The sequence below is a fragment of the Silene latifolia genome, chromosome 9, assembly GCF_048544455.1.
Source record: "Silene latifolia isolate original U9 population chromosome 9, ASM4854445v1, whole genome shotgun sequence".
Classification (NCBI taxonomy): domain Eukaryota; kingdom Viridiplantae; phylum Streptophyta; class Magnoliopsida; order Caryophyllales; family Caryophyllaceae; genus Silene; species Silene latifolia.
Window position 1 is genome coordinate 8,613,263 of NC_133534.1, and position 23,955 is coordinate 8,637,217.

Genomic DNA, 23,955 nt, shown 5'->3' on the forward strand with positions numbered 1-23,955 from the left:
ATCTTTTTCATCCTTCTTTCTACATCAACCCTAATAAACTCCGCCATCTCTTCCCTAGCCTTCTGATAATCATCATTTTTCCCAAAATCAAGGATACCATCACCAGAATCAGTAACAACTTTCTCACCTACATCTTTTCTTTTCACCCCCTCGCAATCTTCATCAAACCCAACCAAAACAACAGAGTTGTTAAACAAACAAGGGCCATCTTCAAGATCCGAGTCAAGATAACTCAAATCTGGAAAAAAATTGATAACCTTATCGAATTTCTGGCGATTTAAGTAAAAATCCATCGACATAATGATTGAATGATAGAAAGGAGAGTGCGAAAGTGAAGATCAGAGATGAGGAAAGGGATTATATGTGAAACAAAGGAAGATTTGGACGGAAAATAAGTGAGATCTACAGAGAGAAAGTGAGGAACAATGGCGGAAGAGAGAGAGAGTGACAAATAGGGTTTGGCTGATTAAGGGGTTAAATATGGCGGGAGGGGTTAATTAGGGTTTGGTTGATTAGGATTACGGGTTAAATGGGCTGGGTTAATAATTGGGTTAGTATTTGGGTTGGGTTAATTAGGTTAATTAGTATTTGGGTTAGGAAATAAAGTAGGGGTACAAAATGTAAAAACACAAATTAAGTAAGGATAGAATGGTAATTGTGTAGGTGAAAATGTTACTAAAAAAAGGAAAGGGGAACATTACCTGAATAATCCGTTTTGGGAAATAGGGAACATTATAGCGAATTGGAGGGAGTATAATTTAATAAGCCTTTTAGACTAACGAACAAACACAATTAAAAATTACATGGCGTAGTACAAGAAGTACAACCAACTCAACCCTTTTTATCACCTTAAAACCCAAAAAAAACCGTACAAAAAAAAAAAATTGATTAGAACCTGAAAAAATTGACAAAAAATCGTGTAAAAAAAAAAACAATCATGTAACCACATTACATTATATTAGGCACATTACAACACAATTTACAAAGTTCCCTTTGATTAAAATATCGTTCACACATAACGGCCGAAGACGATAGAAAGATCAACAGTGATTCCAAAAAGCAGAATAAGAAGGCCTGTGAAATTGATCAATCTTGCCTCACGATTATCAACCAAACCCATTATTGTAAAAATTTGCATTAATCCTGTTTCTGCTGTACATATTGCCATGTAAAGTAATGCACGTCCAAAACATACATGCCATGGCAGGAACATTGCTCTTGTTATTTGTGGCCTTGGTACCCAAAATGTCGCGAACCCGAATATCCACTACATTTTACAAGATAATATTGTTAATGTATTAAGTTACGATGTTATATAAGCGAGACTATATAGAATGTTTAGCATATTCAAGATTTTTGGTACTTGTAAACAATATATTGAAACAGTATGTTATTATAGCTCAGTATGTTGTTTTGCAACATGCTAATAATTAACCCCTGTAAGTTAAGTTAACATATTCTAAAATATGAAATTTTACTTCATTTTGCAAAGAAAATAACAATTTATTCAGCGTAAACTGTTAATTATAAAACACTTTAACTAATTCTGCTCCTTCTAATAAAATCTACCATTTATAATCCGCTTTTAATTTCTAACACGCTCGTTAGGCATTGGTAAGATGTTAATCAACTTGAAATCACTCGAACAATTATTTTTAGTTTCTAAAATCTGGTTCATTTTAATTATAAAATAATAATACATATCAGATTATATTTCGAGTATTTTTCTCTCTTGAAAAGATGACAAACTACTTAAGTCGATGAATAACGCATACGAGTTGGAGTAATTTATTACAATAATATCGTTTTCCGTCTTAACCATAGGGCTAAGATTACTTACTTGAATGCCATATAAGATGAAGGTACTAAGACCAATCCAAGAATGTAAAGAATACATGTTGGTTAAATTGCGCTTGTTATGATATTTGAAAGCAGCATATATTCCTACAATTCCAAGAGTCATTGCTATGACATGCATCATCATGTGTGTTATCTTTTGCACACGAGTAACAGCTCGAACTGATTTGTACACCATCATAGCTGCCCAATACACACATAATCACACAGTTATTATCATTATTTTGTTACGAGTAGATTTTATGTAAAACTGTTTTATACGAGTATAAGATCAAGAAATACACATATATTTGTTTATTTTAAATACAATTTTGATTTGATCCCTCCCATTTTTTTTTATCTCATTTGCTTTTACGCTGTTTTCAAGACAGTTTGACTATAGATTTCGATATGTATATATATATAACTTGTATTGGACCAAGGAGCGAATCCAGAATTACAATTTTGGGGTAGCGAATTTTCTAATATTGTTTTATACTTGTGTAAGTTTCATATATAAGAATTTTGAGGTAGCAGAAATTGATAATTTTAACTATTTTCTAAAATTTTGGGGCAGCGAGTGCTACCCTTTGCTTACTAGTTAGATTCCCATCTGATTGGACCATTGAGTCCCGAAATGTAAGGTTATTAACCAAAGTTTACTTAAGCTAAACAAATAATTAAGTTTAAATGGTGTCAGAAAAATTAAGGGAACATATTAATATAAAAAAGAAAATTAAATCTACCTTCACCGGCGAAGAATATGAATCCAAAGAACATGAGAAAGGGATGAACCTGCATGGATCGAGCATTCGACCTTCAGAATTAGTTTTCGCCCTTACATTGTTAAAAAAAAAATTAAATTGTTGATTATAAGGCCGTATCAAAAAAACCATAGTCGGCTTAGGACTTTTAGGTGACATTAAACATTGATGTAGTACTGTTCTTTCCATCTCAATAATTTATTTTAATAAACGTAAACAAACTAATTATTGAGACAAAAAGAATAGTAATTCAATAAAAATTAACCCTACCTAGCTAGTGTAATGTCTATTTTTGTATTTTCACTGCACCATTGAATTGTATACAATTTTAATAGTACCTGATTTTGAAAAATGTACTCCGTATACAATTTGAATGGTGCGGTGAAAATACTATGGAGTAAAAGTAAAAGTAAAAGTAAAAGTAAAGAGTAAGGGTTGTAAGAAAGCACCAACATTGAAAATACGAGCAGGATTATCAGAGTTGAGATCAAAACCCCCACGGTAATGCAATAGCCAAACAAGCATAAGAATAATAGCCAAAATTCCAAACAAATGAGCCACGACCGTTATACGTGACGATTTTTGTCGATACCACTCTCTATCGAAGTCCATGGTGACGCCCTATCGCTTTCCTAAATACTCCTATTAATTATCGCTCGTTAATTATATTTTTTTTGGTGTAAGTATTTGTGACAATGCAAATTTGAGTTTAGGTTTGTATTATGCTATTTATAACGAAGTGTGTTTCGAAAAGCGTGTGGCAGTGTTGAACTGAGGTTGCTGCTTTTTTGTCTTTAGAATAACTTGGATCGTAGGTTTAGTATTTCATGCTATAGAACTTTTGTAAAGAAAAATTAAAGTATATAATATGGAGATAAGAATTTATTTATCAACGTTTTTGGTTTTAGATTAAACTATTTTGTTGTCGTAATTTGATATCGGACTAATAAATTATGGTAAATGCGTCCATTTTGAACGACGGTTTTGTCCCATCGTGTATTTCACTAGCTTAATATGTTAACACATCACAATTTAAATTATAGAAATAATACTCCGTATTAAAGTGTTTATGTGTCATTAATTAAGAGAATGAAATAATAAAACACATAGTGCTTTTTCACCTAATAAAACCAAAGATGGCTGTTAGTTGTCATATTCGTACTAGGTTTTATTTTATCTTATGTTTAGAAGCATTACCATTCTTCTATAAAATCAAGAAGTTCGATCCCGAAACCACTTGGCAATGGCTGGATTAGTTCATTGGTTTAATGGTTTACTAGTTGAGATTCCGTGCTAAAGTACGGTATTTGTAAGGTTTAAATTAATTGAGCTTGTAAAAACTAAAAAAAATTACATAAATGAGTTGTAGTTATATTAGTATGTTGTAATGTACTGATTATAATATTAATAAAATTATATAAAAAAGGTTACTATTTAAAGGACTTTTAGATTAAGGGAAAACTTGGAGACTTAGGTTTGAATTGCTCTCATCCAAGTTTCCTTGGAACTGTCAACATCACGTATGAAATTAAACCTTCTTGATTGAGATGCTGCCATAGGTGCTAAATAGGTTGTTTGTAGATTTTTCTTCGTTGTAGTTTAATGGTGTATAGTCGTATGTTTATATATAGCAATAGAAATTGGTATTGGGAGAGAATAAAATTTCAGCAAAAAATATTCATAAATAAGTATATGCTACCATCTCAATATATTTTGTACGACATGTTTATGCTGCCATCTCTGCTTCATCAAAAGATCTTAACTATGGAGAGGTTGTTAGAGGTATATTGAAAGATTTTATTGAGTAGTATAATTAGAAATGTATTTGTGGGAAGAATATAAATTCAGCAAAAGATTAATTAGAAAAAATAATTTTAATTGGCCTTTTATTTGACCCAAAAGATTACGATTGGGGTATTTTATGGATAAATAATAGTACATAAATGATTTGAAATAAGTATGTTAATTAGGAATGTATTTTTGTATAATATTTTAGGGAGATGCTTAATCTTTTTCTGATATCAGTATGTTATCTTTTTGATATAGTCTTATGCTTAATCTTTTTATGATATCAGTATATTATAATGATATGTATATCCCTAATTTTGGTGCGTATGTTAATTAACCTTTATTAGAAGGATATATAAATCGTAATAATTTTGCTGTATATCCACCATTAACCTTTATTACAAAGATATGTAAAAATTTTATATTTTTAGTAGCATAGTAGGCGTGTACTAATGTTATAGATTTTAGTAGACTTGTATTTGTTATAGATTATTTGACAGTGTACACTAAGCCCAGCATAGTAAGATGTAAAAAAAGGCCCACTTATATGAGCATTTAGGCGGGAAAAAGTTTGTGTTTTCTTATTCTTTTAGTTTTAGGGGAATTAGGGGGATTATAAAGTTTGTATCTAACAAAGTTGATCATTTTCTCATCTTTATCAATGTTGGAGACCTTTAAATGTGAGCAACATTGTTCACATGCTCCCTTACGTGTAAGGTCTCCTTTTCAATCAATTGACGGAAATGCTATTCTTTTCAAACGTGTTTCATCGGGTGGGAACGTCATCACTTTTCAAACCCGCCAAATGTTTCATGAATGAGAACGTCAATTTTTTGATGAACTTGTCAAATAATAGTCCAATTTCTCCTTACAGCTCATGTCACACAATTGTGGGCTTTGATACTATTTATTTATTTTTATTTTCAATTATGCGTGTGAGGATAGAGAAATAACTATCTTCATCCGATTTCGGTTTCGTTTCAGTTTTCTGGCGATCCGTTAAATTGGCAACTGCCTTTTACGGTTAGTTCGTTCTTTTTTAAGACGAAACTTTTTATGTTATATTATTGTTTAATTCTTTTTCGGGCGTTCAACAAACATTCTTGTTTAACAAGAATTTTCTATTGGTGCCCTTTCTTTTATGCTTGTTACCTGGTAATTTGAAAATCTTGATTTTCTTTATCGTTCCCATCCGAAAGGATGGTATAGGTTGATTTTCGATCAATCTAGTTTCTTTACCTTATCAAAAAAAAAAAAAATAGGCTTTGATACTATATCGAATTAGTCAATTAGTACATGAATCATCGAGGAGAAGAGAGTGTCCACGTCACATATTCTTACAAATTACCGTATGAATTTATGATTTCTCCCTTCTCAAATTCAAATAATCCCGTTCAAACATGAATTTTCACCAAATTCTAGCATTACAGGTAAAGTTATTTAGAGGATGTTCGTGTTCGATTACTCGAATGTACAACTTCATCAACCCAAAAGTAGAATTATACTAGGTGGTATCCCGCGCTTCGCGCGGCCTGTTTCAATATTTTATGATTATAATTTAAGAAAAATTATATAATTCATATATAACCTTCAATATTTTCTCTTATAAATAATATTTTCTCAAATTTAATATTTTTAGGTTTAACTTCAATGTTTTAAAATAAAATACATAAGAGTTTTAATTAAAACTAATAAGTGATAATTAATTATGCATGATCGACGTTTTATAAATAAATTTGTGACTGCTGAAATATCATACTAATCAAAATAAAATTTATTCGAGTAATACAACAATCAATAATAAGTTCTCAAATTATATCATTTCACGATACTTTATGTCTCACATCAATTAATATTTATTCAAAATGATGTGAACATAATTTTTTGTAATTTTTAATTTTTTATGTATAACATGTGACATTTATATATCAAACATATAGAGTTCAAACTCAACTTATTTAAATGTTTTGATTGTGTCTTGCATGTGATATGTTTCAAACATATCTATGAGAAATTTGCACCTTTTGTTTTTTTAAACAATTATATATAATGATGTTTAAGAATTTATTACCTGTAAATATAATCGGTTGAACTTTCTCAAATATTATTTTTTGATTTTTGATGTTTAACTTCAAAGTATTTAAAAGATAACATATAAAATATTTAACTAAAAGTAATACGGAGTATTTGGTTAGTCATAATCTATATTTTATATTTGACTTATACATATTTAATTAAAGATATTAAAGAAAAATGTAACATGTTTTTTACTTTTTTTCATGTCGTTTATAATATTATATTACTTAATAATCATTACTTTTGTTTTGATTATTCTAATGCACTCGCAATCACTATGTACATACACACTCGTACACATACTCGTTATCACACTATTGAAATCTATCAAAATCTCATATGTATTCAATTTATCCAATATAATTTTTTTCATTTCCAGACTATAAAAATTATCTCTTAGTAGTTTTTTTAAGGGTTATTTAATAACAATACTCCAAAATATTAGGGTCCTTCTTAAAATACTCCGGACTTCATTTTAACTACCAATATACATAACTTTCATACCCTTTCCCTCATATTAGAATAGGTAGACCGGCTACTTGTTAAGCCAGTAAAAATGTTTTTAACCCTTCCTAACCCCTCTTTTTCTTTTCTATTGTCGTCTGTATTCAATCAACTCCATTGATACCTCCTCTCTTCTCCAACACACCAAGTGACCAACGCCATTGATGATAAACTACTCCATACTGAATCATAGCCTTACCTTTTACTTATCTCTTTGTCTTAGATCTAACCTAACAAAACCTCTGATTTATAGCTCAGGGCACCAACGACCAATTTATTCTTTCTTCCCCCTATCAATTTTAATGAACATAACTTCTTAATTCATTACTCTTTTTCAGGGTTTGTGTACTAATTTCTTATAGGGTAACTGTTGTACTAATTTGTTTTAATTTACTTTCGATTTATGTACTAAATTTCCGATTGTTTTCGATTTGTGTACTAAACTTTCGATTGCTTTCGATTTGATGAACCATATTTGCTGAAGTTATGATATTTTTGGCTGAGTATTAATTGTCGAGGGTCATACTTTGGGACAAAGTGGCGAAATTAAGTTCGATGATAGAAAAGTTGGTTGGTCATCCATGGAAGCTTGGTGTTTATGATTTGGAGTTGTGAGGAAGATAATTTTGGGTGAAATGAATGAAAAGAGATGATTATCTTTATTTAATAAAAAAAATAATTAAAATTACTCAGGTAAAGAGTGTCATTAGCAGTAAGATTCTCCGTATTGTCAAGGATCAAGGTATTTTAGTTTCCCTCTTTCTCTTCTTTGGTAATTTGAAGTGGGTTTTTTTCGGTTCTTCTGGATTTTTTATGAAATGGAAGAGGAAGGAGATGAAGATCTTCTATAATGAGAAATGTATGACCTTTTTACCTGCTATTATAGGTTAATATAGGGTCAATTCTATTAAAAGCGAAAGGGTGTAATAGTTGGTTATATTGTTAGTTAAATTACAGTTTAGAGTATTTTGGGAAGACCCCAGTAATTTGGAGTATTCCCATTAAATAACCCTTTTTTTTAAAGAGTGGTGTTTTTAATATATACAATGACTCTTCCAAATATATTTTTCTCAATGGATTTAATAGTCTAAGTTTTATAACTTTCTCAAAATATTTTTTTACGTAAATGTAAAACATTGTGAGACACTAACTTTAATCATCTCTACATATCAAAATAAGTATTTCAATAAATATAATGAAAATTATAATCAATTGAAAGCATTTTTCATAATGAACGTAATTATTTACATTTTAGAATTTGTATCAAAATAACTTTTTAGTAAATTTAGAATCAAATCACCGTAATTATTTAATATAATTTTATAATAAAATTTATTAAACTATAATTAATATTTTGCTGAGATTTATACAGCATTTATTATGTTTGTATTTAAATCAGCTGTAATTAATACGTGTATTTTAAGGTGGGTTGACACGTGACGCATCCACTGACATTTCAACCTTGATTTTATATATATATATATATATATATATATATATATATATATATATATATATATATATATATATATATATATATATATATATATATATAAATTAGGATCACATGAGTCCACCCTATCTTTTTGAGTCCCGTGAGTCCACTTATGTATCACATGTTGTACACAAAAATATCACGTTTTTTTTTTAAAAAAAAAAAAATTTTTTTTTTTTTAAATTTTTTTTTTTTTTTAAAAAACGTGATATTATTTAGTATAAGCTGTGATATTGTATCTAGTCCACGAGTCCAGTAAAGGAGTATCACAAGTTATACAAAACAATATCACACATTACAATAAACAATATCACTTGTTGTACTAAACAATATCACGAGTTATACTAAACAATATCACAGTTTACCCTTCTTACGAGTACATCATTAAAACCAAATTGAAGTAGGGACGACTACACTATTTGTTTAAATGATTCAAAACCTTTATACGGTTTTACAACTAAGTTCTCATTATGAACTAAGAAAGACCGCAGACGGCTACAATGGGTCCTATTATAGATGGAATAGGTAAAGAAATGACCGGGACGGAGGGAGTATATTTTTAATCCTATTATATTTCGCATCCTTCATCCAAGCTTTATATCTATCGGTCAGGAAATCGGACGGCTACAAAGGGTCCAAGGCGCAGTTGCTATAAGTGCTAAAGATGAGATGGCAGATTATTCCGGCATCTTGGATCACCGCTTCTTCTAGCGAAACATCGTATAAGTGCATACGAACAACAATAAAACGAAACATGGAGGTCGAATTATGCATATTCTAAACAAATGCTTGATCTCCTCTTCTCAAAAGCACCTCCAGGTAAAAGAGTGGAGTTGAGGAGCTTGATTGACTTGTGTGACCAAAGGGGTTTGTCCAACAAGTCCATGGATCCCGTGGAAGACCCGTCTCAGTTTTGTGCTGCCACTCTTAGTCGTTTATCGACTATTGGGTATGATGTTTCTGATTTGTGCGGGGCGAAATTTGCTGCCCTATCATCACCGGGATGCATCATTTGTGGCATGGGAAGCATCAAAAGATCAGACTCTCTGGCAGGACCCGTTCCCAGTGGCGTTTTTGGCGGGGGTGCAGGGGGTTCATCTGCACCCCCTTTCCCGAAAAATAATTACAGTATTTTTTAGTAAAGGAGCACATTAGTTATGTGGGTCTAGTGGTTATCAAGACTATTTTTTAGCTAGAGGTCATGGGTTCTATCCTTATATTGAACAATTTTTAATTAATGTTATATATCATACATTTTGTCCAACTAAACAATATTTTTTTTCATATAACTCGATATTTTCATTGTTAAAAAATTTTACGCACCCCTTTCCATCAAATCCTAGAACCGCCTCTGCCCGTTCCTTCACCATTTGGATGAGCTTATCGAATTTTGGTGTGTGATTTTTCAGAATCTGATTTTTGTTTTTGATTTTGTGGATTGAGAAATGGGTTTGTCGGTGATAATTAATCTGGTGGTTTCAAGGTGAGTGTAGCTGCATATATGTACTTTTATCAGGAACCTTTCCTTCGTGATTTTTGTTTTTGATTTTGTGCATTGTGTTTTGTATAGCGTGTGACTGATATTATTTTTTATAGCGTGTGATACTTTTTTGGACTCACGGGACTCAAAAAGATAGGTGGACTCACCGGATCTTGCATATATATATATATATATATATATATATAGAGGAAGGATCAACTAAGGTCCATAGATAAAATAAGTCCATAAGTCCTATTGTGAGCCATTGGATGGAGGGAGATGGATGGCCAAGATCAACCTCCAAAAGTGTGTTTATGTACTAATATCACTCATTCTCTCCTCATTCACTAATCCTTCTAATTAATCACTAATTCACTATAACTTCTTTTCCTCTCATCCATTTCTCTCATATATCACACAACTCATCTTCTCTCTAAAACCCCAAAAAATAAAAACCCAAAAAATCCAAATAAATAAAAAACCCAAAACCCAAATAAATAAATAAAACCCAAAAAATCCAATTAAATCAAAAAACCCAAAAAATCCAATTAAATCAAAAAACCCAAAAAATCCAATTAAATCAAAAAACCCAAATAAATCATTCATTCTTCTCTTCCTCATTCACCACCACCCACCACTATCCCACCCGACACCAACTCACCGCCCACCACCGCCGCTACCGCCGCTACCGCCGCCACCGCACGGCCCCCATCTTTTTTTTTTTTTTTTTTTTTTTTTTTTTTTTTTTTTTTTTTTTTTTTTTTTTTTCGTTTGGTCTTTATTTTCATGTTTTGAGTTGTTTTTTCAATTCATTTTTTGTTGTTGTCTTTTATTTTCTTTTATTTTGTTACTTCTCCTTTTTTATTCATTTTCTCAAATCTCTTCTTGTTATACTTTTTTTTAAGATTTCGGGTTTTAAAACTTGTTATTTGGTTTATTTTAGATTTCGGGTTTGGTTGGGTTGTTGGTTTTTTGGTTTTATTATTGTTATTTGGTTTTTTGTTTTTGTTATTATGAGTTTTTTTGGTTTTTGTTATTATTTTTTTTTTTCATATTTTTCATATTTATTGTTTGATTTTTTTACTATTTACGACTAAAGTTATACATTTTATGACCAAAGTTATACAAAAAAAGACTAAAGTTATACAAAAATTGGACTAAAGTTACACAAAAAATTGGACTAAAGTTATACAAAAATGAACCAGAGTTATACAAAAATGAACCAAAGTTATACAAAAATGAACCAAAGTTATACAAGAATGGACCAAAGTTATACAAAAATGGACTAGAGTTATACATCAAAGGCCTAGAGTTATTTTTTTTTTTTACTAGAGTTATACATCAAAGGCCTAGAGTTATACATTAAATCCCTAGAGTTATACATTATATGCCTAGAGTTATACATCATATGCATAGAGTTATACATTATATGACTAAAGTTATACAAAAATGGACTAAAGTTATACAAATATGGACTAAAATTGTATAACTTTAGTCATATAATGTATAACTCTATGCATATGATGTATAACTCTACGCATATAATGTATAACTCTAGGCATTTAATGTATAACTCTAGTCAGAATATTTATAATTCTAGTCAAAAGATGTAAAACTCTAGTCACAATCTGTATAACTCTAGACATACAATGTATAACTCTAGGCCTTTTGATGTATAACTCTAGTCAAAAAAAAAAAATAACTCTAGGCCTTTGATGCATAACTCTAGTCCTTTTTTGTATAACTTTGGTCCATTCTTGTATAACTTTAGTTCATTTTTGTACAACTTTGGTATATTTTTGTATAACTTTAGTCCATAATTGTATAACTCTAGTCCATTTTTGTATAACTTTGGTCCATTCTTGTATAACTTTAGTTCATTTTTGTACAACTTTGGTATATTTTTGTATAACTTTAGTCCATAATTGTATAACTCTAGTCCATTTTTGTATAACTCTAGTCCATATTTGTAAAACTTTAGTCCAAAATTGTATAACTTTAGTCCCAAGTTGTATAACTTTAGTCCAAAGATGTAAAACTCTAGTCACAATCAGATAACTCTGACATACAATGTATAACTCTAGGCATTTGATGTATAACTCTAAACAAAAAAAAAATAACAACAAAAAAACAAAAAAAATAATATGTATAACTCTAGTCACAATCTGTATAACTCTAGACATACAATGTATAACTCTAGGCATTTGATGTATAACTCTAGTCAAAAAAAAAAAATTCTAGTCAAAAGATGTAAAACTCTAGTCACAATCTGTATAACTCTAGACATACAATGTATAACTCTAGGCATTTGATGTATAACTCTAGTAAAAAAAAAAAAAAATTCTAGTCAAAAGATGTAAAACTCTAGTCACAATCAGATAACTCTAGCATACAATGTATAACTACAGGCATTTGATGTATAACTCTAGTCAAAAAAAAAAATAACAACAATATGAAAGATCTAAAACAAATCTAAAAATCTAAAAACTAGATCTAAATAAATAACAACATAATAAGTAAATCACAAAAAAAAAAAAAAACCAACAACCCAACCCAACCCGAAATCTGAAATAAACCAAATAACAATAAAAAAAAAACCAAATAACAAAACCAAATTTAAATATCGTGTGTATAACTCTAATGCACACAGTGTATAACTTTAATAAACAAGATGTATAACTTTAAAGTCAAAAAATCAAATAACAATAACAACCAAATAAAAAAATAAAAACAAAAAACCAAAACAAAAAACAAAAACAAAACAAAAAACAAAGAACAAAAACAAAAATAAAACAAAAAACAAAGAACAAAAAATCAGTACAAAAACAAAAAAAACAAAGAACAAAACCAAAAAAAAATGGAACCAAAAACAATAAAAACAATAAAAACAAAAACAATAAAAACAAAGACAACAACAACAATCCAACACCAACTGACGACAACAATGAAAAACAAAAACCAAAAACAATGAAAAACAAAGACAAACTTATAAAATTCATTCGATTTGAAGGAGTGACAAGTCATTAGCAAGAGTTCATCAATTAAAGCGCACATTACGCAAGTTATATGGCCTTTGACAATCTTGTGGTGACATTTTGTGAAAGAATTATGATCGAAAACGAAAGACAAAGAAGTGTCATTACTTGGTGCTTACTACAGACGGAAAAGTATGAAACTATGAACTAATACAAACATGTGTAATGGACAAGAAGGGGAAATGAGCATGAATAAATTCCCTAAAATGTTACGGATCCGCACGGCAGGGTGGTGTATGGCGGCTATTTCGAGGCTAGTGGGGTTGTTTGGTGATGGTGGTGTTGGAGGAGCCGAGAAGGAAGGAGGAAAAGGGAGGCGGTGATGGTGACGGGATGAGGAAATGGCGAGATGTAGGTTTTTTTGGTGGAGGATGGAGGTTTTTTGGGTTTTTGTGGTTTTTTTTTTTTTTTTTTTTGTTGATTTGGTTTTTTTTGTTTGAGAGAATGAGAGAAAGATGAGAGAGAATGAGTGTATGAGAGAAGTGTGAATGAATGAATAATGAGGGAGTGAGTTGGGAGATTAGAATGATGGTAGAGTTATACACAATTAGGTAGAGTTATACACAATTAGGGAAGGAGATTAGGGAGGGAGAATTGTGACCCTTGAATGAGATGTAATCTCATCCCTCCATCCCTTCCATCCAAAAGCCCTTATAAGGACTTGGGGCTTATATGATAGGAGGGACCTTATAAGTTAACCCTTCTCTATATATATATATATATATATATATATATATATATATATATTTAAGCTGTTTGGTAAAACTAGCGAAAAGGTAAAGTAAACACGAAAAGGTATTTGAAAACTAAAAAGCTAAATCAGAAACATGAAAAAGAAGCGATAAGGAATTTGAAAATTAAGAACGGATAAGGTATTTGAAAATTAAAGCGATAAGATGAATTGAATTTTGGTCGAATGTTTACTTTTTGACCAAACAGATACCTGAAATGTCTTGTCAAACGACGGAGCCTTAACAACAAGTAAGTAGAATTATAGCAGGAGATATATTCATTCATTGTCTAACAGTTTCATCTTACAGTTTTCACAAACAAAACCTCCTGGACCAGTAAGTTGCTCATCGGCATGTCGCGGACAAAACGACTTATTACAGTAATCACACTTACGAAATGCAAGCCAACAATCTAAACACAAGATATCATTACACAACGTTTCTCCGAGTTGTTCATCGTCTTCATTAGACAAGCATATACCACAACCTTCGCACCTTTGGATACAATTACCGCAACCAAGACATCCACAAGACTCCCTAGGACAATCGAACACTAATTTGACCTCTTTGCATTTAGGGCATTCTTCCACATCGATAGAGCTAGTGTCCTCATCCAAAGCGCGGAAATTGGAATTACCATATTTGTGATAGAATCTTGGCTTTTTTCTTGTGGTATGTGGGAAATGGTTTATGAGTTCTTGAAGGTGCTCTTGCTTGAAGTTGGGTATGCTGTCGATTTTTACTTGTTTTAGTTTAGTTAACGTCTTGGTCGCCTCCAGTATGATTTCGGGTGTTAAGCCTGTGCAAGCAGGTACATAGAGCTGCAACAACTCACAAAGTTTAGTGATGAACAAAAAAGAGATATTATGACTCGATTCTTGACAGGAAAAAGTCAGGGCGGCCGTGATTGGTACACCCTCCGTCCCAATGAATAGTGTGCGTTTACTTTATTTTCTCCTCAGGAAAATTAAGTAAACGTAAACTATTCACTGGGAGGGGGAGTATAAGAAGAAGCAAAGGTGGCCGGTAGGTTATGACTCGATTCTTGACAGGAAAAAATCAGGGCGGCCGTGATTGGTACATCCTTCATCCCAGTGAATAGTTTACATTTACTTTATTTTCTCCTCACAAAATAAAGTAAACGTAAACTATTCACTGGGAGGGGGGGAATATAAGAAGAAGCGAAGGTGGCCGGTAGGTTATGACTCGATTTTTGACAGGAAAAAGTTAGGGTAGCCGTGATTGGTACACACCCTCTGTCCCAAATCCCAATGAATAGTTTACGTTTACTGTATTTTCTCCTCACAAAATAAAGTAAACGTAAACTATTCACTGGGACGGGGGAGTATAAGAAGAAGCGAAGGTGGCCGGTAGGTTACCTTAGAAATGAGAGGATTAGCATAGATGACCCTTCTTAGGCCATGATCAGTAATCTTAAAACAACCGAGAAGAGCTAAAGTTCGGAGCCTACCCTGAGCATTGGAGGCAATCCTGATCAAATTCTGATCAGAAAGGCGATAATTCAAGGGCTTTTCGACAACCAAATCCATCCATATAAGTACGTCGCTCCTAACAGCATGTCGAAGCGATTTGGTAACTTGACTCATTGATAGGAGTTGGAGTAGAGGGAGGTAGGACAAGACTAGGAACAAGGCTTCATGTGGATCACCAGTTTGCTCCATTTCATCAGTTTCATGTAATGTTGAGAGGGTTGATATTTTATTGCTCAAGGAAAATGATCCAAGTAATGAAAAGAAGACTGTTGTGTGGCTGTTGTTTGATGTTTAGGTGATGGGTGTATTAGATAGGAATTTTCAAGTATTTTCATCCGGCAAATAAGGTATTTTAGTATATGGTAAACAGGTTATTCGGGTATGAGTCCGGTTTATATTGGGGTCCGGCTGTTTGTATTTGAGAATGTCAGTTATTTAGGAACAATGGTCGGTTTGGAGACTACGAAATTGGGTTTGTTAGAATCAACTCTAGATCAGGTTAGTTCCGACTAGCCCGTCTAAAAAGCGTCGTCTTTGTGTTCTTGTTAATTCGGTTTGTAATAGTAGTTCTGTTAGTTGTGTTTCTGGTAGTTTAGGGGTCTTTTCTGGCCCTCGGTTTGTTTTGTAACGGCTTCGTTTGTACTCGAACCTTATTATATATATAAAACTAGTACACATTTGTCTAAAAAAAAGGACTAACCCGTCTAGGTGCTCCGTATTAGATTATGGTTTCAAGAGTCAAGATGTCTTTAAACGGTTTTATTCGTAGATGTTTTTACAAAAATAAACTAAGTTTTTGAAATAATTTTCAAATTTTAAAAAAAAAAAAGGAACATGCTAAATTCCGCACATAATTTAACTCAATCCCGTACATTTTTTCGTCTTATTCCGAATTTAACCCTCTCATTTCACACCCTAATCTCTAACTCTCACAAATGGAGAAATCAAAAACCAAGAAGAAACATCACGAAAGCCTCCACAACCCAACAGCCAACAACCCCTCCCCCACCGCTGGCCACCTCTCAATGCCCCATCCGAGCGCCGATCACCCCTCCCAGCCCCTATACCCGCGCCGACCACCCTCTCCCCACCATGTTCATCGCCTCGACTCAGCTGCAATAATCATTCGATCCACCTTCAGCCCCAACGAAGGTGTTGGATCGACGGCGGGGTTGGGATGTATTTGACGGCGAGGGGGTAGGAGTTCGGCATCGGGGTCAGGAAGTCTGGTGAAGGTTGATTGGGGCTGTGGGAAGGGGGGCAGGGTTGCGATTGGGAATGTGGGTGTTTGCTTTTTCCTTTTTTTTTTAAAATAAAGGGTATTGATGGAAAAAAAAAAACACGCAAAATGTGTTGGATTGAGTAAAATGACGTGTTGGATTTAGCAATGAATTTAAGGATTCTCCACACCACAGCTCCAGAAGGAAGCATTCTGTGTAAATTTAATCAAGCCACCTAGATCACAAATTCACTTCCGTCTCAATCATCTATTCACCTTCGATTAAAGAATCTCTCAAAAGTCACAGAATAAAAAGGTAAACAAATGGCGGTTACACTGAGAGAGTAAACCATGTCGCATGTTTAAGTATATGCTCTAGGCCTCTGTCCGCTAAGCTAGCATAACTGTCCTCAACGAGAAGCTCAGTGAAAGCCTAATCAAAAAGCATCAACAGTAGAGATGTAGAACGGCACACAACCAACCTAGTACAACTCATTTACAAAAAATTTCCAAATTTCACCAAGACATCAAATAGCTTAAGCATGATTCTTAATACTTCGACAATTCTAAATTAATCCTGTAATTACACAATGATCATCCCAAAACGAATCCTTTACAACAAACTGTGATTGACCAAGGCTACATTTAGCTCCCCTCGTCACAAGCTTAGAAACATAATCCTGAACTAAAAACAAAATTCCGAGAGCTTGTTTCAGAACTTCAGAAGTGGTGACCAGTTTTCTGATTTAACCCGCTCGAGACCCATTTGACAGGTCTAACTGCTAAGCTAGCTAGGTTACGAGCATGTACTACATACAAAAGTCTACCAACAGTTGCACAATTTGTTTCTGTTCCATGAATGAACCGAGTAGGGTAGGTCACATTGTCACAAACAAATACATAATTTCACGACCATAATTCACAACTTACATTGGTGTACTAGAGCGTTTTCAGAACAAAGGTTGAGCATTTGTAAGTATTACTGTTTCAAAGGCTCGACAACTGTTCTGAAGAGAAGGATATAAACCTTGTCAATAGAGAAATACAAGAAACCTCCTAGTGAATGAGTGACATATGAGCCAAAGCTTGTGCCCACGATGCAATGCCATGCAGGTCCATATGCAGAATCAAATTCCTGCAAGCACACGAAAAAAAATGTGAAAATGCGTTCTGCTCAGTTAGCCAGGTCAAAATGAACAAGATAAGCAGTAAAAGGTCTGAGGACAAGCATGTATGTAGCGCTTAAGAAACAACTAGCAGATAGATTTGTGCACAGTTCATATGGCAACATCAAAGTTACTGGATTTCGAATTGCCGAGTTACAGTAAGACATTATAGATCATCACAAGCAAGAAAGCTTCATTTCTTTCAAACATGCTTCAATGTTTAATCATTAATTCAAACAGCGGGCTGTAGAGACCCTCCCTACTCCATAGGAGGAGTGGAGGACTACCTTGGTCCTTGAATGCCAGGAAGAACAATAACCCTTTAAGCTATTTACGATGCTAAAGGCCACTGACTAGTATAGACGACAACGGGATTGCTTTTCATCGGTATGAAGAGATCATTATAAGGTTCGAGAACTAAAAGTATGTAAATAGTCTAAGGTCGTGTTTGGTTTGTGGCAGATGTTTTCAACTGAAAAATGAATTTCCACAAAAGAGGAATTTCCCTTGTTCAGTTGATGGAATATCATTATACCTAAAACTGTTACATGGTGTTTGGTTGGTGAAATTGTAGTGATTAGTGACAGAATCCAGGGAAATCCGTAGAATGACAAGACAGCAATGTAAGACGTCTCATACATTGTCTTTTATGTATGCCAAAGAAACAGGTGGATGAAAAACAGAATTGATTACGATCGCTAAATTAAACTGGGCTAAACAGAATCATGCAGCTCAATATCCATCAACATGCATTGAGTGTCAGCTAGTGAGAGCAGCTCAAAATTAACATAGAGGAGCTGAAACGGGTAGGACACTGTGTGTATGAGCGAGTATACAACAATAAAAAGCCGGAATTCCATTGGATAGGCAAAGAAAACGAGTCTTCATATAAGAACATGGTTTTCGGCTCCTATTCTGCGCTTACCAAAAGGAAACAAAGGAAACCATCTGATCAAAGAACAGTTCCCCCAACCAAGCCAAGCCTAAGGGTCCCCATCGACGATTCTATGTTAACATTATAAGTACCAGGCAATGGGATTAACACAATAACTAGTACAGAACCATTGTATCCCAATTTATGTTATGACCCTCATTTCATAAGAGAGCTAATTAATAACTTGTTATATTCATACAACGGTCTCACACAAGACTAACCGTAGAATGGATCCACCATAGATCACAAATTCACACTTAAGACGACACTATCCGTCTTAAGCTTACTGACCATAGAGTGCACCCAATCAGACTATAAGAGGATGGCCCATCTTATGAAACTGAAGAACTAACACATTAATTAACTAACTAAACCAATCATCATCCTTTTTCCAAACATATTTCTGATATTCCATATTTCCAAATTCTATTAATATAGACTGACAGTGAAAAAATATAAACAAGATCTGACAATAAAAGCTCACATCCTACACAAATCCAAATCCATATAAACAAACATTAAACCTGACACTTTGACATATATCACCCATAACACAAAATATGGCAAGAATTAAATAAGACCGTCTAATCATTTGTTTACCTTTTGATTAAAATACCCGTCACAAATAATAAAAAAAGATAAACAAATAATTGAGACGGAGGGAGTAGTAACTAAATAACTACCCTAATTTACAAATGCTAACATAAAAGCATCCAAAACAATAAACCCAGAAGGCCAAAACTATTGACCAGGACAGAGGGAGTACTCCGTAATCCGAAACAATAACAAGAAAAAAGGTTATACCTTTTTAAGAGCAGTAGCAATTTTTTTTGTATCAATTTTTTTAATGGGCATAGAATCAAGTAGATCTCGAGCACATTTAAAAGCAGCATTTTGAAGTTCAGTAGACATATCAGAAGCTCTAACTTTAACATTTAATTCTTGATGAACATTTTGTTGTTCTGTTGCTTTCTTCTTTTGTATTAAACTGCTTAAGAACTTGCTTCTTCTCTCTAGTTCTTCTTCTACACCCGCCATTGTTGTGGTTTCTTGCTTTTACTCGGTAACTAGAGGAAATCCTGAGATGCACTCCATGTGTTTGGTGAAATGTCTGAGAGAGTGAATGAAATAATAATGAGAGGAATTGAAAAAAGTTTGTGCAACAGCTACTTTGTTTAGAGAGAAACGGAAATACTACTTGCGCTTTTTTGTAGGACGGTGGTACGACGTGCAACGATCATATAATTGATTTATGTTTTACATTTTTTTCGTCTTAATTATTTATTTATTTTTGATTTAAAAAAATGGTAAACATACAATAATGATCAAAAATGAGCATAAACTATTTTAAAGATAGTAGTATACGATACAACTATCTTATTTGTGCAAGTAAAACTTTTCGGTTATTCACAATAATCTTATAGGAGTATAGAATACACATTACTTTGTATTGCATTATAATGACAATAGTGAAAATTACTCGATTTGATTAACGGTCCTTCAAACGAGGACGTGATAGATTAAGGCCTCTAAAAGGGTTAAGGCCCTGTTCTTTTGGACTTAAAGTCACTTAATATAAGTTCACTTCAGATCCTATAAGTTGATTGATTCGATTCGAGATCCTATAAGTTGATTCGATTCTATAAGTTGATTGATTCGAGATCCTATAAGTTGATTGATTCGAGATCTTATCGATTCGATTCGAGATCCTATAAGTTGATTCGATTGATTCGAGATCTTATAAGTTGATTCGAGATCCTATACCTCACTTAATTTAAGTTGATTCGAGATCCTATAAGTTGATTCGATTCGAGATCCTATAAGTTGATTGGTTCAAATCCTATAAGATTCGATTGATTCCAATAAGTTGATTGAGATCTTATAAGTTAAGTTGATTCAATTGAGATCCTATAAGTTGATTCGATTGGATCGAGATAAGTTTGATCAAAAAATGCGGGGCCTAAAAGGAAATCAAATGTGTTTGGTGTGGTGGTTGTTCACCTCATCCCTTAATCATGAGATTATGCCGTTAGGGGTCCGGTCCCTGCCCATGGGAATGGAGCAAACTCTTGGCCAGCAATTTACCTCTTCGTGAGAGCACCAACAATGGGAGGATTATACACTGTTGTCGACGCTGGACACCTCTTCGTGAGAGCACCAACGATGGAAGAATTATACACTGTTATCGACGATAAACACCCGATTTACACCAAAAAAGGGTTAAAAGGAGTGTTCGCTCTCTAAAACCATGGAAAAATTTAATCATCCCTTTAAAATTCAGTGGTTTACCGTTTTTAAACGGTTTAATTTTGTTAAGGCAAAAAAAATCCGTATGAGAAACAATAAGTATCCCTTAGATGTATATATCCGACTTAACATTAAAACGTGTTAAATATCATTTATATGTGCATATAAAACCAATATATTGCGAATGTAATTTCAAAATGAGTACTTATTTTCATGCATTTTGTTTTTATTTTATTCTATCTATTTGATCCGTTTTAAGTTCCGACGGATATCTCGTCAAGAAATTGTGTATACGAAATTGGTAGGTGGTTGGTAGAACTGTAGAAGTAGGGAGACAGGAATTCAAATTGAGGAGCGGGATTGCGGAAACTTTCTGCTCGGTAATCGAGTCGGTACTTTGGGCCCCACTACCATACTTCTATTTCAGCAGCTATGACTGCTCTACTGCTGCTTGTCAATTGCTCATAAGCCAATTCATATGATCATTACAAGAGAGGGATAAATACTCTTTTTTAACTCTTTGTAAATCCTTTTGCACCTTTTTTAAAAAAATAAAATAAAATATGAATAATGGTTGATTTTTCTTAAAGCGAATTTATTCGTTTAAGATTTAAAACGGGTTAAAAACACCTCACATAGATAAAGATAAGTTGTTGTTTTTTTCTAATTCATTGACATTTTGTTTTTATCAAACATACAAAGCATATTATACATTGATTTGAATACGAACGTTTTTAACAAGATTTTTTGCTAGAGCAAATTTATATACAAATGATTTGAAGGAGGGGTACAAGTACAACCGGACAAGTTATTCGAGTTAGAGTATGTTTGTTTTCGAGTGGGTATGTATTAGCATAAGTAGAGAGTAATTTGAAGTTAGTCACGGAGGTGGTTATAAACCTAGAAGTTAGTTAATAAAAGCTGGTTAAGCTAGTACTATAGACATCTCATAAGAGAATCACGGTAAAGTTAAGTTAACATATACGAATCACAAATCATTCTCTCAAATATAAAAGTCATGCATTTTCATATTATATAATTCGGTTAATCTACAATTAATTTTGGTCTATGGTTGGGCTTACGATCAAGACCCCTAACACATAGTAACTATGACCGCGCGGGGTTGGTGACAGGCCGAGCTCTTCTCTTTTAAGCATGGCCGACCTCGTTCGATGTACCATTTTTAGTTAAAATCTTACTTTTATATGGTCCGGCTGAGATGGGTTGTTAAAGTGTGGTCCGACACTAGGTAGGGGTAGGCTAAGTTATTATTTATGAGGTGGTAAATGGGTCATTCGGGTTGGGTATAGGTCTGATCAGTTTGGGTCGGTCATTTCGATTTTGTCATACATTTTGGATCGGTTGGGTCGAATCGGGTCATTTCAGATTTCGGGTGACCTTTTGTCGGGTCACCTCGGGTTGGGTCATTTCCGAATATTGGTTATTTTGGATTGGGTTGTTTTCGGGTTAATGACTAAAACACTGTATAGTACTATTTTGATTAAGAAATATTATTTTACAAATTTAACTATTTATTAGGGAATGTATATAACAATAACAATACTTGTCGTTTATATAGCAAATTCTATTTGATGTATATAACAATAATTTTACTTAATACTTGTCGTTTCGAATAATTTTGGTTCATTTTATGTCATTTTGTATCGGGGCAATTATGGGTCGGATCAACATTAGGTCAATCAAGATCTGGGTCCATCAAGTTCGGGTCTTGGGTCAGCTTTGCCAGATCCTTGTACCGAACCACGGGCATAAAGATGATGGACCCGATGTGGCGGTTTGGGCTAAGACACCTCACTGTCACTAGATCATTTATAAAGAAGTCTCTTTGATTAGGAAAACTTTGTACCACCCTCTCAAGGTCTACTTAATATAACTGGACTGTTTATAGAACATGAGCTTAGTTTAAACGGGAATCAGCTCAACCGAAGTGAAGAAGAAAAATGAGCTAATAAGACTTAAACCTAACTAAATGTAGCTCAAAACAATGGGGGCTTATTCTCATTTCTCGGATCTGTGTGTTGGTAATGATCAATGACAAGTAATACAAAATTGTTACGAGATTAAAAAGGGATAAAAGATTATTATTCGTTAAACTTTAGGCTTTATAAACTTAAAATAATAGAAAGATAAAGTAAAATGCATTTATGGGTTTCAATGATGAAATATAAATCTCAGCCTATTTTAATTTTGTAGACTCATATCCTGCCTTGAAACATTGGGTCGAAAATTATGGGACCCAAATATGCCCTACTATAGTCAGACCATATAGAACTAGGTTGGGTCTTGGAGGTCAATCTTACCCATGATGATTAGAGTTTTAAAGTCATACATACCCAAACAGATAGAGGTAGGAATGTATATGTGACATTCACCTGCCACTTATTAATATAAATAGTAAGTTTATGAAAGTCGCTCGTTCACTTGGTTTTAGAGAGACCAGATAACAATCTATATATATATATATATATAAAAGAGAGTTTTTTCGAGCGATCTGAGAGCGTCCACATCATCAAAAATAAATTTAGGAAAGTATAATTTTTGATGTAAAAAATAAAGTAGAAAATCTTTTAGTTATTATAATATGTATATTTCCTAAATTATATTCAAGTGATATTTCCAATTTTATATCAAAGTTTTACATTTCATTTGTCAAAAAAAATATCGTTAAAAAAATTATGAAAATAATATAATTAGCTTTGTGGTAAAAAAAATGCTATCATTAGAGTATAAATTTCATATTATTTGCACATATTAAAGATGGTGTACTTCTTAGTATGTAAAATTGTGTACTTTTTAGTATGTTTTCTCCCACATTGGAAAATAAGTAGGTGTGGTGAACATACTACATATAAATAGTAGAATAGTCCCACATTGAAAGATTAGTATAAGGTGGGTGATTCTATAATTATAAATAGGAGGCATACTTGGAACTTATGCATCAACCCAAAATCTTTTGAGTCTCTTAAGTATTATCTTGGAGAGTTCTTAAAATTTTATATCATTATATTTTCTACCTATAGATTTTATATGTCTCACATAGAAAAATAATGTAGGTGTGGTAAATATACTACGTTTAAATAATATAACTAGAATTGTGTTAAAAAAAATGTAGGTGTGATAAATATACCACGTTTAAATAATATAATTAAAATTGTGTTAAAAAAAT

The 23,955-nt window shown here is 32.8% G+C and overlaps 3 protein-coding genes across 3 annotated transcripts; all 3 read right to left on the bottom strand.

Moving 5' to 3' along the window:
- Positions 1 to 755: 755 nt before the first annotated feature.
- LOC141598988 (putative transmembrane ascorbate ferrireductase 3) lies at positions 756 to 3,302 on the bottom strand. Its single transcript, XM_074418844.1, has 4 exons — positions 3,054 to 3,302; positions 2,583 to 2,631; positions 1,841 to 2,040; positions 756 to 1,267 (listed from the first exon to the last, which is right to left on the bottom strand). The coding sequence occupies exons 1-4, from the start codon at positions 3,210 to 3,212 to the stop codon at positions 1,010 to 1,012; spliced, it is 666 nt and encodes a 221-aa protein (XP_074274945.1). The 5' UTR covers positions 3,213 to 3,302; the 3' UTR covers positions 756 to 1,009.
- A 10,656-nt stretch (positions 3,303 to 13,958) lies between these two features.
- Positions 13,959 to 15,498, bottom strand: LOC141598998 (F-box protein SKIP28-like). The gene is made up of 2 exons (XM_074418856.1): positions 15,089 to 15,498; positions 13,959 to 14,530 (listed from the first exon to the last, which is right to left on the bottom strand). Exons 1-2 carry the CDS (start codon positions 15,389 to 15,391, stop codon positions 13,988 to 13,990), a joined length of 846 nt encoding a protein of 281 aa, XP_074274957.1. The 5' UTR covers positions 15,392 to 15,498; the 3' UTR covers positions 13,959 to 13,987.
- A 1,420-nt stretch (positions 15,499 to 16,918) lies between these two features.
- Positions 16,919 to 19,752, bottom strand: LOC141598999 (dynein light chain 1, cytoplasmic). Its single transcript, XM_074418857.1, has 2 exons — positions 19,326 to 19,752; positions 16,919 to 17,556 (listed from the first exon to the last, which is right to left on the bottom strand). The coding sequence occupies exons 1-2, from the start codon at positions 19,557 to 19,559 to the stop codon at positions 17,401 to 17,403; spliced, it is 390 nt and encodes a 129-aa protein (XP_074274958.1). The 5' UTR covers positions 19,560 to 19,752; the 3' UTR covers positions 16,919 to 17,400.
- Between the last annotated feature and the right edge of the window lie 4,203 nt (positions 19,753 to 23,955).

Coding starts and splice junctions, on each gene's coding strand:
- LOC141598998 (XM_074418856.1), bottom strand. CDS start 15,391: ATGGAGCAAACTGGTGATCCACATGAAGCCTTGTTCCTAGTCTTGTCC. Junction 14,531..15,088: donor CTAATCCTCTCATTTCTAAG/GTAACCTACCGG, acceptor GAGTTGTTGCAG/CTCTATGTACCTGCTTGCAC.
- LOC141598999 (XM_074418857.1), bottom strand. CDS start 19,559: ATGGCGGGTGTAGAAGAAGAACTAGAGAGAAGAAGCAAGTTCTTAAGC. Junction 17,557..19,325: donor TTGCTACTGCTCTTAAAAAG/GTATAACCTTTT, acceptor GTGTGCTTGCAG/GAATTTGATTCTGCATATGG.
- LOC141598988 (XM_074418844.1), bottom strand. CDS start 3,212: ATGGACTTCGATAGAGAGTGGTATCGACAAAAATCGTCACGTATAACG. Junction 2,632..3,053: donor ATCCTGCTCGTATTTTCAAT/GTTGGTGCTTTC, acceptor CGATCCATGCAG/GTTCATCCCTTTCTCATGTT. Junction 1,268..1,840: donor TCATCTTATATGGCATTCAA/GTAAGTAATCTT, acceptor TGTAAAATGTAG/TGGATATTCGGGTTCGCGAC.